Source organism: Oncorhynchus mykiss, chromosome 8 (assembly GCF_057628025.1).
Source record: "Oncorhynchus mykiss isolate SJ-2025 chromosome 8, ASM5762802v1, whole genome shotgun sequence".
Lineage (NCBI taxonomy): Eukaryota > Metazoa > Chordata > Actinopteri > Salmoniformes > Salmonidae > Oncorhynchus > Oncorhynchus mykiss.
The window spans coordinates 27,803,872-27,821,988 of record NC_143029.1 but is presented as its reverse complement, the minus strand read 5'-3'; the positions used below and the strand labels follow the sequence as shown (position 1 = coordinate 27,821,988).

General features: G+C 43.7%; 1 protein-coding gene across 19 annotated transcripts in view; it reads right to left on the bottom strand.

Moving 5' to 3' along the window:
- The window catches only part of syne2a (spectrin repeat containing, nuclear envelope 2a), a 232,865-nt gene that overhangs the window by 33,900 nt on the left and 180,848 nt on the right, over positions 1 to 18,117 (bottom strand). For 14 of the 19 annotated variants that reach the window (XM_090243070.1, XM_090243079.1, XM_090243074.1 and 11 more), the window contains 4 exons: positions 13,711 to 13,945; positions 12,531 to 12,725; positions 7,533 to 7,658; positions 5,241 to 5,396 (listed from right to left, as the gene is read on the bottom strand). In XM_090243070.1, the coding sequence (XP_090099196.1) occupies positions 5,241 to 5,396; positions 7,533 to 7,658; positions 12,531 to 12,725; positions 13,711 to 13,945 (712 nt within the window). The remainder of the gene's footprint in view (positions 1 to 5,240; positions 5,397 to 7,532; positions 7,659 to 12,530; positions 12,726 to 13,710; positions 13,946 to 18,117) is intronic. The other 5 variants (XM_090243071.1, XM_090243080.1, XM_090243085.1 and 2 more) reach the window with 1 other exon arrangement.

Genomic DNA, 18,117 nt, shown 5'->3' with positions numbered 1-18,117 from the left:
TCCCCCATCCTACCCAGCAGTCCACCCTGGTCAGCGATGCCCAACTGTTCCTCCCGGACAAATATGTCTGGACTCCATCCAAATGCTGTGACTTCCTACAGTGCTCCCTCTATTTCGCCCAACGAGAGGTCCAAGGTTGCCACAGTAATTTCCCTGCTGCCCGGGGGTTGGTGCCCAGACCGCTGCGGAGTACACCCTCATCTTCCGGACTGTGGCAGCCTCCAGCAGATGGAATAAGCTGGCGCTACGCACCCTATTCCAAAGAGGACTGCGCAAGGAGGTCCAGACGGCGTTGGCATGCCAGGATGATAACCTTTCCTTGGACGCACACATCAATGGCCATCAGCCTGTACAACCTTCTTCGGGCACCAGCTCCTGGAGTGTCCGGGGCGTCCCAACCCAAAGTCCACTGGAGCAGAGGGCTGGCCCCGTGATAATTAGTCTCCCGGGGTAGGCGTGAGTATTTCTTCAGCATTTTCCGCCAAGCACTTCCTGGTTTCCATTTCACTGGTGGGCTGTCCCTACGGCTCTAGTGAACACCGGTGCCTCATGGAAATTTATTGACCAGGCCCTTGTCTCCTCCCTGAACATTACCTTGTATCTGCTCTCCTCTCATTTTCCAGTCCAAGCCTTGGATAAACTACCATTGGGATTCGGCACTATTACACACATCACAGCACCCCTCACCCTCACTGTGGGACCCTTGCACCGGGAAAGCCTTCCCTTCCTCATCACCACAGCTCCTGTACACAAAATCATCCTCGGCCTTCCGTGGCTCCAACAGTATTACCCCACCATCTCCTGGTCGAGGATTAATATCACTGCATGGGCACCCGGATATCAGAAGACCTGCTTTCCCTTACCTTGTGGTTCCACGTCAGGTGAGAGTCCTGTGAATGCCCTCCACGCCACCATTCCATCCTCCCATATCATTGGCCCCGTGTTTTGTGATGTAAATGTGGACAGCCGCCATGCTCTGGAGAGGGAACCCGCGCCTGCTACCTGCCCTCCTGAGTGCATCTACGTCCTCACGGAGGTGTGGGGTCAATTCTTGACCTGGGCATACACATCCTTCGCCGCTGGACACCCAGGTATTACCCGCACTATTTCATCAATCTCCGCAAAGCACTGGTGGCCTACGTCACCCGTTAGGTCAATTCATGCTCCATATGTGCCCAAACAATCTCCCGGCACACTCCAGCAGGGAAACTCCTTCCCCTTCCCATTCCTCAGCGGCCTTGGTCCCATCTGTCCATAGATTTTGTTACTGATCTCACTCTGTCTAATGGTTTCACCACTATTACGGTTGTTGTGGACAGATTCTCTAAATCCTGCCATTTTTATCCCTCTGTACTTCATACCCCGCTGAGGCACTATTCCAGCAGGTCTTCCAGGAACGATGGCCTTCCTGAGGACAGTGGCCCCCAATTCACGTCATGGGTATGGAAAAGCTGGGGGTCACAGTAAGCCTCACTTCCGGGTACCGGCCTCAGTCTAACAGGTTTGAGAGGATGAACCAGGTACTGGGGAGGTTCCTGAGGAGTCACTGCCAGGACGGGCAGGGTTCTTTCTCTGGGCAGAGTACGCCCAGAATTCCTCCATTGCATCACTCCTCCATTGGGCTGACTCCCTTACAGTGTGTTCTGGGATATCAGCCAGCCCTGGCGCCATGGACCCAGAGCCAGACCGAAGCTCCTGCAGTGGATGAGTGGTTCAGGCACGCAGAAATGTTTTGGAACGATGCCCTCGTGAGGCTCCAGCGCACCGTCAGAAGGAGCATGTGGATCGCCACCGCAGTTAGGGTCCTGTGTTCCATCTGGCTCTCCACCAGGAACCTCTCACTCTGCCTGCCCTGTAAGAAGTCTGAGCCCCCGGTTCGTGGGGCCGTTCAAGGTCCTCTGGAGGATCAATGAGGTGACATATAGATTACAGCTCCCCCTAACTACCGGATCTCACCCTCTTTTCATGTTTCCCTCAGGCCGGTGATTTCTGGTCCCTTGGTGGATGCCACCCCCCACGACACCCCTCCTGACTCCCAACGTTGTGGGGGTCGGCTCCAGTACCTGGTGGACTGCGAGGGGTACGGTCCAGAGGAGCGGTGTTGGGTCCCGGTGGACGACATTCTAGATCCCAACATCATTCGAGATTTCCACCGGCCCGGTGACATCCGGCGGCTGGAGTAGTGTGTCGGGGGGTACTGTCACACCTACTCCCACTCTGGTGCGTGACGCCCCCGGTTTTCTAACCACCGGTCCTGACAACCCATCATTACGGACACCTGCACCCCATCATCATGCACGCAGGGACTTCATCACCACCTTGATTACTTCCCCTTTATTTAGCACTCTGTATCCTCACTCATCAGGCAGTATTGCTTCTGTTTTCATGTGCAGATGCTTCTCTTGTTTTGTATCACTCCATGTTCATTATTATTAAGCTGAATACCTGCAACTCCATTAAACTGTGAGTGAAGTTGAGTCTAAATTGAAAAGATAACACCATACAACGCAGGTTTGTTGAAAGTAGCCCATAAATAATACCCTGACGTGCCAACTGGATTGGTTTTGTATCACTATTTGGGCAAGGTTTTCAGCTGTATTCTCCAGCTCCCATGCTATCGATGCCTATCAGTAAGGGGGCTACTTCAAGAGTGCTTTTGGCTACTAATGCAAAATTGTACAGGCCCAAAAGTGCTTGTGATAAAACCTCCCTGCTGTCTATTCCATTCTGTGAATAATCTAGTTCTACCAGAAGATATAAGTGGAAAGGCATGGTACAAATATCCTACAGTACATAGTCTTATTCCCATTAAAGCAGCCGAATGCAAGTTTGACCCAGTTATATAAAGTTGGCTTGTTCCAGAAGTGTGGACCTCTGACACATTTCATTGTACATTGAAAAGCAACAAGGAAAATGAATTTCAGTGTGCTTTGTGAATTGACTGAGTTGAAATGGAATTGATCCCAACCGTTGTGTGTACCAGTTCACTATAAGGCAATGCAAATGCAAGAACCCTGGTGGACTCCCCATAATCAAGTAAATTGAGCGAGGCCTCAAGACAGTCAAGCTTTTTTTTTTACATAAAATTAATATGGTCCATTTTCCTAATGAGAGCTTAATGTGATAATTATATTCCCATTACTCCACAAAGGAGGGGATGCTGATTGTTTGAGGTCAAAGAGCTTAACTGGCAGATATTGGTTCATTGGGTTGCCAATATTTCATTGTCTGTTCATTGTTTTGTTTTTCACAAGCGTGGCTCTTTCTCTCACTTAACTTACCATTGAGGCTTAAAATTCTTAATATACCATTAGGAGCGGTTTCTATTGTGACCTGTCATGCCCTGTGAGGAATTGCGTTGCCACCACAACAATAGGGGACAGGGGCTGTCTCCTGAAACACAGGCAGGCCACAGCCCTGGCTGGCCATCTGTCCCTCAGCCATTCCAGTGACTGGCTCCACCTGCAACCTGTTAGCCTTCTGGGGATGGCGCCATGTGTTGTGGGGACACTGTCATATAAGGGCTCCATTGTGGTTCTATGAAGCATACAAGCATGATATATGCACATCCCCAACTTCAGAAAACCTGTAATGGGCAAAAATATACTGTAGATATACAGTACCAAAACTTCAAATCAGCTAAATAGTCACAATTTGAAAGATAGCTTCATCACTCACATGTTTTTTAATTATTCATGTAATACCCATTCCCCATGTAAATCTCCACCGTGTAGGATGTATTACATTTCAAAACCAAATCATCTCTCATCTTATCATCTTAAAAATATTGCACCTGTTAGGGTGCAATATACTCAATGAATTGGTTGAATATCTTTTTTAATGATTTCGGCATTAAATGTAATACATGCTAAAGTGGAGACACGGGAATTGATCTCAAAATGCTTACGGTAGTGGATTGTAAAACAAAACCAAAGTGTGGATTGAAGTCACTCCTTGCCCATAGACTGCTTTCAAGGTAAGGAAACAAATGTCTAAATATGTCAAAATGAATGAACTACCACTTGGGCCTATTCATAATAGCAATGCAACACTATCTTCTAAGGACAACTAATGGTTTCTGCCAGCTCTGTGTCCCCACAAGCGCACCAGTTTCAACAATTTCCCTAACAGGTTGCAAGTGGGGCAGTCACTGGAACCATGAGGGCACCATTGTTGCTCCAACAACAAGGACTAACGCGCAACAACAAGTTAGTCATCAGAAAAAAAACTTTAACAGGCATTTATACAAAAATGCTCTGTTTGTTTTTGATTTAAAGGGAGATGTAACTGTAGCTTGGAATACTGACCTCTGCTCAGCTAAAGAGCTAAACACCTCCATTCACCATTGTTAAAACTAGTCTGCATGGGAATTGAACTTAGTTAGTAACAGACAAATTCAGTTACAAACTCCAACAGAGGCATTCAAATCACTCACGTGCTGCGGTCATTTCGTCTTACAATCAGTAATAGACAAATTCAGTTACAAACCCCAACAGAACTATGAATGACCGTTTGACCACAGCGTTCAAAACGCCCATGTGCTTGTATCAGGACCCAATTAGGTCTCAAAACAATCAAACTAAATCCTGCCCCCCCACAAAAAAAACAGTAAATCTTTCTCTCACTGACAAAGATGTACTGTACATCATTAGTAAAATATTATACCACATGAGAGCACAAATACTAATGTCTCTTACAGAGGCATTCAGAACCTCAACCCCTGAAACACAGTATGTGCAAATAACTATTGAGGAGATATTAAAAGGGCACACTGGAAATGTCAAATGTTCAACACTATCTAATGTCAAACTCTTAAATCTTAAGCAGAAATAGAAACACTACATTTTCAAATAATATTTTTGGGAAATGCAAGTATCGAATGTATTTTTGCTGGCCAGTAGTGGCATCCCATTCAGCCACACAGTTTTTCCCTCCATTCCATGCTGCTCCTATTCTCTTGTTGCACTGCCATGAATGAGTGTGTTTTGTGTGTCTCCACTCGCTGGACACACATTCACCGGTCAAAGCCCCAGTAGTGGAGGAGCCTTTAGTGTGGCCAGAACATAGCTAGTGACTACTCTATTTTATATCTGTACCTTCCCTCCCTCTCATCCACTTTCACTCTCTCAAATAAAATCAGTCTTCCTCTCTCTCTAACACACACACTGACAGACCGACATCTTACTTCTCTTTCCCTACATCTCTCTCTCTCTCTCTCTCTCTATCCATGCCCCTCTCACCTTTAGACAGAGTTCCTCCCACTGGCAGTGCAGCTGCTCCACCTGTCCTTGTAGTAGGGTAGCATCCCCGGCCAAGATGTACTGGGACAGATCCGTCTTCATGGTGGACAACTCCTTCACTCCACCAGCCCACAACTCCAGAGAGGCCTCGTTCTCCTGCATAACACACACACGTACACAACACACACACCACTGACCGGTCAGGCACCCCGGCGCTGTATTAAGTGCATACTAGTCGAGTACATGTGTGTTTCTCTCTCTCTGTCTCTGTATGTGTGTCTCTCTCTCTTTCTCTCAAGGATTATGGGAGGGGGGAGGGGAGCAAGGGGATAACTGGGAGGGGAGAGGAGGGAAGTGAAGGGGGGAAGGGAGAGGGGGGAAAGAGGGAAACAGAGGGGAGTGTAGGAAACTCATAATAGTGGGACTCAGTGGGTGGCAGGATAATGGGAGCCCCCAAAACCTGTTGGTAACTCTGGCCCCTCTGTGAGTGCCTGAAAAAAACCCTCAATCAATTCACTTTCCCCCAGTCAAATTCAAACTCAAACAACTTTTACTGGCATGACAAGAGTGATACCCAACACAGCAATGATTTTCCATAGCTGCAGTGATGAAATTACAAACCCAAACAAGCAAATGTGTGTGCTAAGAAAGCCGAAGAAGGTGTATTAGAGACAAGAAAAAAATACCATGTCTCTCCTCGTATCTTAGAGCGTGTCCCAAATGGGGCCCATCTCCTTATATAATGCAGTACTTTTGACCAGAGCCTTATGGACCCTGGTCAAAAGTAATACATTATAGGGTATAGTGTGCCATTTGGGATGTGACTAAACACTTATTTACCCTTTTTTTCCTCCTTTTCCTACATCGTTTTTTCTTTCTTTTTTCCCCTTGCCTTATTATGTAAAGTGTGTTGAGACCCTTGGACAATGCACTTTAAATAAACCTGATTGCACTTGACTTGACTATCTTTGCCACTGTTATCCTCATTCTTCACAATAGAAGTACCGCTCCAATGAGACCTTGATTAACAGCCGCCCACAAAATTAGATTAAAGGGTTAGTTCACTCCAAAACTATATTTGAGTGTTTTGTTCATTAGTGCACTGTTAATATAATCCCAAAACGTTGTGCAGGTTTCATATGATGCGAAGCACTCTGTTCTGAAAGTACTCTACCTTGAAAACTTGACTGCAGACATGCACATTTTTGTAGATTGTATTAACAGTGGACGATTGAGCAAAATATTACATTTATTTTGAGTGAACTATCCTTTTAAGTCAGGTCTGAGGTGCTGCTATTCCGCAGAATTGAAATAAAAAAGTGTTACATTGTATCTAGATGTTTGATTTTATCATTATCAATGTCTTGGCAATTTCTATGTCAGTAAGCACATTTCCATTCACAGTTTTTATAGGAGTATAGTCATACCGTATAAAAAAAATAATGACAGCTGTGATGTAAACAGAAAGTTTCGGTACATTTTATGAGTCACCCGATGATGATATGGTGTGTGATCCAACCACAACAATTTAGAAACCATGCAGTTTATTAGGCTACAGATGACATACATGATGATGAACTTTACAGGGTGGTGAAAGCGCAAGGGGATGAGCTTGATGCTCCTTTCAAATAAATATTGAGGGTCTTATTATGGAAAGATGATGATCGATGACAAATAAATATATTATCGCTCTTGTACATAATAGGCTAATCTCATCATGTATAGCCTACCCGCACAGTATCTGTTGTTGGCTAGAGCACACATGTCAAGACCAAAGTAGGCACATACATTTGCTATTTAACGCAACAGTTTTGGTGACAAAACTATCACTATATGAAAGTTACATGAAAAATATTTTTTTTTGTGTGCACTACCTCATCACACCAAGTCCGTTTGGTGTAAACACACCTCTGGTGGGTAAATACGCATATTTTCTTTATGCTGATTTTAGATTATTCGCATAAAAATTGGTCGCGAATTGGTTGGAAACCTAGCTAGTGTTACTCACCTAATGACTTACCTCAAGTGTTACCTTCTAAGCTAACAGCACAGAGAGGTTCAAATCCACCCACACAGAGAGATACTAATATACACAGCTCAATATCACAAAGTGGGATGCACACACACGCAGCTGCACGTAAGCACACACAGACACACACTTGCACGTATGTACGCTCACTGGCATGCGTGTCTCCACGCACGCAATACACGCACGATCGCAAAGCACGCACGCACGCACGCACACACGCACACACACACACACACACACACACAGATTGAGAAGGTAGTCACCTCTGTGAGCTTCTCTTCACCCTGTAGCTCCTCCAGCCTCTCTGGCAGCGGTTGCTTCAGCCTGTCCCTGAGCTCATCCAGTTTGTGTGCGCTGTCGACTAGTCTGACTTGAAAGTGGCCCCAATTCTACAAGATATAGAGAAAGTAAATTTAAACATCTCAGTGACAGTATTAGTTTACAGTTCAGTTCAGCAAAAAACAAATTGAATAGCGTGACTTAGGTAAATTATATTCTTCTATGGTCAAAAAGGGTTCCCAGAAATAGACAGGTCACACGTCTCCACATCTACTATCAAAAGTTTCAAATGCATTTTCTGAATATACCACTAAGACACAAATGTTACCCCAACTCTAATCAAAGATTCAGTCACACATTTGAGTGGGAGATTGGTGTGTATTTCCCTTTCTATAATGACAATTAGCTATCTCTATTTCAGACATCGTCTTAGCCTGATTCCACTATTGTGCTTGTGTCACGGCCTGGTCGGTTTCACCTGTTCCTGTGATTGTCTCCACCCCCTTCAGGTGTCGCTTATTTTTCCCAGTGTATTTATCCCTGTGTTTCCTGTCTCTCTGTGCCAGTTCATCTTGTATGTTCAGTCAAGTCAACCAGCGTGTTTTTCCCGTACTCCTTTTCTATTCGTTTTTATAGTCTTCCCGGTTCTGACCCCTGTACCTATTGGACTCTGATCTGGTTTTGACCATTTGCCTACCCCTTTTTGGATTAATAAACATTGTAAGACTCCAACCATCTGCCTCCTGTGTCTGCATCTGGGTCTCGCCTTGATAGCTTGGGGATTTCCCATTCACCGGGGCTGACATAAACTCTTTGACTTGGCCTCCTAAATCTGCCTCCTGTGTCTGCATCTGGGTCTCGCCTATATAGCTTGGGGATTTCCCATTCACCGGGGCTGACATAAACTCTTTGACTTGGCCTCCTGAATACCTCTTTAGTGCACTACTTTTGAACAGGACCCATAGGGCTCTGGTAAAAAGTATAATGCCTTCAAAAAGTACCCCTTGACTTATTCCATATTTTGTTGTGTTACGGCCTGAAATCAAAATTTACTATATATATATATATATATTTTTTTTTTACCCCTTTTTCTCCCCAATTTCGTGGTATCCAAGATAGCTACTATCTTGTCTCATCGCTACAACTCCCGTACGGGCTCGGGAGAGACAAAGGTTGAAAGTCATGCGTCCTCTGATACACAACCCAACCAGCCGCACTGCTTCTTAACACAGCGCGCATCCAACCCGGAAACCGGACGCACCAATGTGTCGGAGGAAACACCGTGCACCTGGCAACCGTGGTTAGCGCGCACTGCGCCCGGCCCGCCACAGGAGTCGCTGGTGCGCGATGAGACAAGGACATCCCTACCGACCAAGCCCTCCCTAACCCGGACGACGCTAGGCCAATTGTGCGTCGCCCCACGGACCCCCCGGTCGCGGCCGGTTACGACAGAGCCTGGGCGCGAACCCAGGGACTCTGATGGCACAGCTGGCGCTTCAGTACAGCGCCCTTAACCACTGCGCCACCCGGGAGGCCAAATGTATATTTTTTACACATGCAAAGTGTAAACATGTTTTTAGAAATGTTTGCTAATTTGTGGAAAATGAAAATGTCACAGCAGTCCGTGACCGGGAGTCCCATGAGGCGGCGCACAATTGTCCCAGGTTCGTCCGGGTTAGGGGATGGTTTGGCCGGCCTGGGATTTCCTTGTCCTACCATGCTTTAGCAACCCCTTGTGGCGGGCAGGGCACCTGCAAGCTGACTTCGAACGTCAGTTGTACGGTGTTTCCTCCGACACATTGGTGCGGCTGGCTTCCTGGTTAATCAAGTAGTGTGTCAAGAAGAAGTGCGGCTTGGCAGGGTTGTGTATTGGGGGACGCATGGCTCTCGACCTTCGTCTCTCCAGAGTCCGTATGAGAGTTGCAGCGATGAGACAAGACTGTAACTACCAATTGGATATTAGTGAGAAAAAAAGGGGTAAAAGTACCCCAAAAAAATTATCCTCAGTTGGATCAACAACATTGTCACAGCCAAAATTCGAACTGCTTTAAAGTCACCATTGGCCTCATGGGGAAATCCCTGAGCGGTTTCCTTCCTCTCTGGCAATGGAGTTAGGAAGGACGCCTGTATCTTTGTAGTGATTGGGTGTATTGATAACCAATCCAAAATGTAATTCATAACTTCACCATCCTCAATAGATGGGTTAGCTGATAACGTCTCAAAAATGATGTGCATGCTTCCATGGGGCAGAAGTCAACATGTTGTTGTGATTCTGGATGGTCAGACTGCTAACAAGAATGACAGGAAACTGACATGTAGGGGATTGTAAGTGGCTCGTTTTAGCTCATTTAATCTTGTTCTTGATACCATGTCTTGTTTGGAGGTGTTTTGACTGATTTCATGTCAATGTTAATGTGGCTAAAATTAGCTAGATAACTATCCAACAACTGTAACGATGTATTTGAGAGAAGTGCTCATTGTGCAAATATATTTATGTTTTCAATAAACATTGGAGACGAAATATGGCTTACATGTTGTCAACAATATAAGCCAACCATGTCTGTTTCGCTACATAGTTGCACATGAGTCGGTTCTGTTGCTAAACAACCATCCCCTATATAGGTGCCCTTCTTTGCAAGGCATTGTACAACTTTATTATTGGACACAGAGTGAGTACAGCTTATTATGTGACTTGTAAAGCAAGTTGTTACTCCTGAACTTATTTAGGCTTGCCATAACAAAGGGGTTGAATACTTATTGACTTAAGGCATTTCAGCTTTTAATTTAAAAACATATATATATTTCTAAAAACATAATTCCACTTTGACATTATGGGCTATTGTTTGTAAGCCAGTGACACAACATCTCAATTTAATGTGGAAAAAGTCAAGGTGTGTGAATACTTTCTGTAGGCATTGTAGTGTACTATATAGGGAATTGGGTGTCAACTTGGCCTCCGTGGCCTCTGTTTTCACGCAGATCCTATGGAAGGGGTTCACACAACTAACCTGACCCCCCAGGGGGTCGTAAACAACACTCACAGATGAGGTCATAATGGTTCCAACAGACAGCAACAAGTGTGAGTAGTCACTAGATGGCCACTCTAGAATGGTATAATTTGGTTTGCATGGGGTTTTCAAAGGGATGGGATTATGGTTAGGGTAAAAGTTTGGGTTTATGGTGGTTGAAATCGTGTTTGTGGTTATGAGGTGCGATACTTGTGCCCTTTCTAGCATGGCCTGATAGCAAAGACTCAAAGCAAGCCCCTTTCGAGGCTCACAACTGCCTCTGTGTCACAGCAACAACCAATCAGATTCAGCAGCCTGAGGGGTGTAGTTTCATCCATCCTTTAAGTCAGAGGTAAAGGAACCTCTCCTAAATTGACTTCAGGTTCAAATCTAGGATCAGCTTGCCATCTCCCAAATCCTAGCTACAGACTTTCCGGTGAAAACTGCAAAACTGACTTTACATCATCATCATCTCGGGAAAATGTAGTGACAACTTTAAGGGCTGGTTTCCCAGACACAGATTAGGCCTAGTACTGGACTGAAAAGTGCTTTCAATGAGAATCTCCTCTTCTTAGTCCAGAACTAGGCTTAATCTGTGTTTGGAAAATCAGCACTAATTTTCTCTCTATGAAATGTTTTGTAAAATTAGAATTGGAAATGTCAGTTTACTTCCTGAAATGACTGAATTGAAATGGATGGAATTGAGCCCAACCCAGATGGTGGTAGCAGTAGTGATGGACCATACCGTGCCTAATATTCTGTATTTCTCAGGGTTAGCTGGCAACTGTAAAGTTTACTTTGATTTGATGATGGTGGTAGTGGGTAGTGTTAGGTGGCAGTCAGTTAGAGATTTTGTGTCAGAAAATGATGTATTGTGCCAGTAGGATTCAGTCATCCGTTGATGGATAACGGAGAAGATGGCCAGACATAAACCATTTTTTCAAGTAGGCAACTTGCTGCCCAAAAAATATTTGAGTTGATTTTTGATGGAAATACACAGACAATTGTGAATGCATAATATACAATTTCATCCGTGTTATTGCGTCGCTGTGTGGCCTTAACCGTAGCTGGCAGCTGGACCCTGCATGGATTATGGTTAGATTAGGGTTGCTCTTTGATGGCCTTGGCTGTTAGGGGGCTTTCACTGGGCAGTGCACAGATACAGTACATGGTATGTGGGTCAACTGCAGCTAACAGACATAAAAGAAGGAAAGAAAGAAAGACGGACGGACGGACGGACGGACGGACGGACAGACAGACAGACAGACAGGCAGACAGACACGGTTGGCAGTCTTTAAGCCTTAACACTCCAACCCCCCAGCCCCACTCATAAAGAAGGGGGTTTTGGTGCTTGTACTGAAGAACATGGGGTAAAAAGAGAGAGGGGGTAGAGAGAGAGAGAGAGAGAGAGAGAGAGAGAGAGAGAGAGAGAGAGAGAGAGAGAATAAGAGATGTGTCATAATTACATATAATTGTATAGATCCTCCGCCTTAATCATAATCTTCCCTATCAGATGAATTGGAATCGCTGTCTATTGTGAAAGAACAAAAAAAGGTCTGTTCTTTTTGCATTCTGTCTCTGTCTTCTTTGTTTCAAAATAATCTATTATTGGTCGACCCAAATGTTCATGTGTAGGGAGGTGTGCTCCTTTCTGTCCAATAGAAAGGATCATTTCTGAACAATATTTCTGTCCAGTTAGTGGAACACTTTTGGGTCAATAGCAAGCTCAGAGGCAAAAGTTCTGTGTATCCTCTTTAACAGTTTATTTTTATTTTCTTCTTGCACTGATTTTGAAGTTGATGACGATGATATTGGTTTAGCTTATTTGCTTCGTAAAATGCACTGATTGCAAGTTGCTCTGGATAAGAGCATCTGCTAAATGACAAAAAAGTAAAAAATGACTACAAAGTAAAATTCGCGCTCACGTTCAAGTGCTTCCAAGAGATTGATTGGTTAATTTATTGACTGATATACCTGAACAACAGTTTCCAGCAGGATTCTCCTTTCTCCCAGTAGCTCCCTGGCATGGTCCCAGGACTCCTGCAAGGTCTGTAACTCTGTCTGTAGCTGGGCCTGTGTCTGTAGCTCTGCCATGGAGGATAGCAGCCTGCCTGTCTCTAGGGTGTGTCTGTAGAAGCCGTTGTGTTGGGCGAGAGTCTCTTCAGCACGCTGAAGAGGTGAGACAAAGAGGTCTGAGTTACTGTATAGTTTCACCTATGATGGGTTAGCATCTGTTAGCCTATTTAACAGAGGGGAGACAAAGAGGTCTGAGTTACTGTATAGTTTCACCTATGATGGGTTAGCATCTGTTAGTCTATTTAACAGAAGGGAGACAAAGAGGTCTGAGTTACTGTATAGTTTCACCTATGATGGGTTAGCATCTGTTAGCCTATTTAACAGAGGGGAGACAAAGCGGTCTGAGTTACTGTATAGTTTCATCTATGATGGGTTAGCATCTGTTAGCCTATTTAACAGAGGGGAGACAAAGAGGTCTGAGTTACTGTATAGTTTCACCTATGATGGGTTAGCATCTGTTAGCCTATTTAACAGAAGGGAGACAAAGAGGTCTGAGTTACTGTATAGTTTCACCTATGATGGGTTAGCATCTGTTAGCCTATTTAACAGAGGGGAGACAAAGCGGTCTGAGTTACTGTATAGTTTCATCTATGATGGGTTAGCATCTGTTAGCCTATTTAACAGTAGAAGGTGTTACTTTTTATTTTATTGCTTGTTATTATTCGATTTGTATGTTTTTGTTCTTCCTCCCAGTATTGTGTTTAGACCAAGTTTGGGGATGAGTTGGAGCCGCCAGAGGTTTGTTGGGGATGGGGGGCGGGAAGGGTGGGAGGTGAAATGGTTCAAAAATTGATTGTACTGATAGTGACTCAATACAACAACAAATAAAAATCTAAAAATGATTTAACACTATGTTCAACAGCATATATCAAAAACCTCTCTTTTAGTGTATCAAGTTGTGGAATGAAAATAAACAGCACCTAAAATGTGTTGTGCACTGCGGTACTCCAAAATCACATACATGTTTAGAAACAGCAAATATTGCCCTGAAAGCTCTGAATTAGCACGGTCTCTATTAAAATGGAATGACCATTCATCACAGATAATTTATTTAATTATATTTAAATGATGTTCTCACCCCCAAGTCCTCCAGGGAACATGGTAGCTGCTGCAGAGTGCAGAGGGCCTGAGCAGCAGAAGGAAGTAAGGTCTCCACATCTCTCAGCAGCCCCCCTAGCCTCCTCACACCCCGGGTGTAGAACCGCCACTGGCCCAGCCGTTCCTGCACCAGGCTACTTCGCTGCTGTGCCACACTAACAATCCGCTGCCATCGCTCTCTCATCTGGGCGAGCTTTAGGGTGAGGTCAGGCCTGCTTGGAGGGGAGGAGAGGAGAGTAGAGGGTGAGAGAAGGAAGGGGGAGGAAAGAATAAGATAGGAGGGCAGAGGAGAGAAGAGGAAAGGGGAAGGAGAGGAAAGGGGGAGGAAAAGAGAGAAAATGAGGGCAGAGGTGAGGAGAGAAGAGATAATCAACCATGGTTGATGGCAACAGTATTTTCGGGTCATTTACACCATATAAGGATAACTAGCGAGCACATCACTGAAATACATTACCCCAACGTGCCCCATTTTTATTGTTTAAAATTGGTAATTTATGCATTTATCCATAAAAAATGATCCAACTGGAGGGTATATTAATCTATCTCATCATATGCTTAGTCAACAAGCAAAACAAACAAGATCAGTACTGTCATCCAGCAAAACCGAAGAGAAGCGGCCGTCCAAACATTCTAACACTATGGGCGGAGAAACCGAGGGAGAATACCCCACTTCATTCTCCAGGGACAACAGTGCTCTGTTGGCCACCATGAATGAGCAACTGAAGAAGCTCAATTTGATCTCTGGGGTATTGGCAGAAATTGGTGGCTGACTAAATACCTTTTTGCCCCACTGTACCTCTTACATTTGGGAACATATTGATCAGACATCCTCAGTTGCCGATGCACAACAACAAGATCAACAAGTAATGTTAGCCAGAGAGAGACAAGCTCAAATCTAACGAGGGAACAGTAGATAAACCCTCTCAAACTTTTTCAGCTTGTAGTTGGCCGTCAAAATTGAACTGAAAAATGATGGGGAATGGTACAGTAGCTTGCACACCCTGCTGCAGTTTGCCTGCCAATTCATGCTTGTTCCAATCCACGTTTTGACAACAATGGGAACTTGCTTGCCTACCCGCCAATTTGATCGATGCCAGATACATTTGATTGATAACTAAGAGATGTGCTAACTGTGAATAGTCCTTCAAGTTCAGCATAGCTAGCAAGGAAAGTGATATGGGGGAAAAACTCAGTCACTCGCCCACTCGTCCAATGACGTCTCATCCTCCCAGCAACTAGTTAGTTAGCTAACTAACAGTTGGATATTTTTCATGCAGGCATGACTATTAGGCTAGGACCTATCTGAACGCCCAAATTGGAGACCTACTGTTCCCGACGCATATCGGCTCACGTTCCTCTGTATTGTTTCTCTGTCCCATTCTTCTGTTCCATTTAGGCTGTTAAGTGTAGAGCCCAATGTAAAATTGTTTAGGTTATGGTTAATAGATAACAACCAATCAGGCCGCCAATAAATTGTGCATAATGAGTTGAAAATATAGCCCATCGCAGCTGGCAGCCATATAAAATTAATTAATTAATAGAAGTCTTGCAGTCAAATGACCAAATCATAATTTCATATATACAGTTGAAGTCGCAAGTTCACATACACTTATGTTGGAGTCATTAAAACTCATTTTTCAACCACTCCACACATTTTTCTGAACAAACTATAGTTTTGGCAAGTCTGTTAGGACATCTACTTTGTGTATGACACAAGTAATTTTTCCAACAATTGTTTACAGACAGAATATTTAACTTATAATTCACCGCATCACAATTCCAGTGGGTCAGAAGTTTACATACACTAAGTTGACTGTGCCTTTAAACAACTTGGAAAATTCCAGAAAATGATGTCATGGCTTTAGAAGCTTCTGATAGGCTAATTGACATCATTTGAGTCAATCGTAGATGTACCTGTGGATGTATTTCAAGGCATACCTTCAAACTCAGTGCCTCTTTGCTTGACATCATGGGAAAATCCAAAGAAATCAGCCAAGACCTCAGGAAAAAAATTGTAGACCTCCGCAAGTCTGATTCATCCTTGGGAGCAATTTCCAAATGCCTGAAGGTACCACGTTCATCTGTACAAACAATAGTACGCAAGGATAAACACCATGGGACCACGCAGCCATCATACCGCTCAGGAAGGAGACGCGTTGTCTCCTAGAGATGAAAGTACTTTGGTGCGAAAAGTGCAAATCAATCCCAGAACAACAGCAAAGGACCTTGTGAAGATGCTGGAGGAAACAGGTACAAAAGTATCTATATCCACAGAAAAACGAGTCCTATATCGACATAACCTGAAATGCCGCTCAGCAAGGAAGAAGCCTCTGCTCCAAAACCGCAATAAAAAAGACTTACGGTTTGCAACTGCACATGGGGACAAAGATCACACTTTTTGGAGAAATGTCCTCTGGTTTGATGAAACAAAAATAGAACTGTTTGGCCATAATGACCATCGTTATGTTTGGAGAAAAAATGGGTAGGTTTGCAAGCCGAAGACCACCATCCCAAATGTGAAGCACGGGGGTGGCAGCAAAATGTTGTGGGGGTGCTTTGCTGCAGCAGGAACTGGTGCACTTCACAAAATAGATGGCATCATGAGGTAGGAAAAGTATGTGGATATATTGATGCAACATCTCAGGACATCAGTCAGGAAGTTAAAGCTTGGTCACAAATGGGTCTTCCAAATGGACAATGACCCCAAGCGTACTTCCAAAGTTGTGGCAAAATGGCTTAAAGACAACAAAGTCAAGGTATTGGAATGGCCATCACAAAGCCCTGACCTCAATCCTATTGAAAATGTGTGGGAAAAACTGAAAAAGCGTGTGCGAGCAAGGAGGCTTACAAACCTGACTCAGTTACACCAGCTCTGTCAGGAGTAATGGGCCAAAATCACCCAACTTATTGTGGAAAGCTTATTGAAAGCTACCCAAAATGTTTGAACCAAGTTAAACAATTTAAAGGCAATGCTACAAAATACTATTTGAGTGTATGTAAACTTCTGACCCACTGGGAATGTGATGAAAGAAATAAAAGCTGAAATAAATCATTGTCTCTACTATTATTCTGACATTTCACATTCTTAAAATAAAGTGGTGATCCTAACTGAAGACAGGGAATTTTTACTAGGATTAAATGTCAGGAATTGTATTTGGCTAAGGTGTATGTAAACTTCTGACTTCAACTGTATATAAAAATAAAACTAATTTGAGAATGTGTTTCCCAGTCAAACGGTTTTGTTATAGTTCAGGCTTCTTTGATATACTGTATTTAAAATGTTATATTGGGATGCAAACTCAAAATTGTATACATTTCAACTCTATATCTGACATGGTATAGGTGTCTTATTTTTTTTAAGGTCATATCCATGTGTGAGGTGAATACTTCTGTTTCAAAGTAGATTTGTTTAAGACTAGCAAGAAACACTCTGTGTGACCCTGATTTAGCCCACTGCAGTAAAAGGTTTTAATTGTCCCCATTGTGTTCATGCTATTGAACAGCCTGGGTATTCAGGGTCTCTCATTACTCCACACTTGGCCGACAGCTTAGGGGGAATTTGAGAAATATAGCCTACTCCAATAAACCAACTAGTGGGGCTACCAACTAGTAATATACACAGATAGGTATCACACACATTTTCTAGAAGTTTCCGGGATACACGGTAAACTATTACAGGAATAAAGATATAGACAGCTTTTTAGAATTCCTACTTGCAGGTGAATGCATAGATTGTTTTTGGATAATTGAAACAAAGTGTTTATATTCTACTATTTTGAACTAAATCTAGAAAATATGACCTGAACCTGGTCCCCATAGAAACGCGTTTAATTCACCTACGATAATAACAAAACATAGGTTCGGTGAATCAACATTTCAGATCTGATCCAACTTCATTATTTTTTATTTCATTCAACTTATTTGACAGGGATGAATGCACATAGATCAACAACATTTCAGTAAATGTTCCAGATTTAGCTAGCTAATTTAATCTGCAGTTCTTGGCGAACCTTCACTTAAATCAATCTCCTCCCGTTTCTACTGATAAAACACTGTCTAACTGGCAGGCCTCTCTGGATCTGCCCCAAATGGCACATCCATATGACTAGTCAAAAGTAGTGTACTCTATAGGGAATAGGGTGCCATGTGGGATGCAAACTGTAACTCTTAGGCTGATACGAAGATGAAGTTGGAGGAGATGGGGCTTGGAGCAGTTGTTGTGACCAATAATCTCCCCTTCCTCCTGAAGTGTGCACTCATTCACCTCCCTACACAAATTGAAAATGAGCTAGAGGGAGTTTCCATATATCACTCATTTCCTTCGGGAGAAAAGAGAGATTATTGGGACGTAACCAGAGAGTTTTTTTTATAAAGCTTGGAAGTTTCC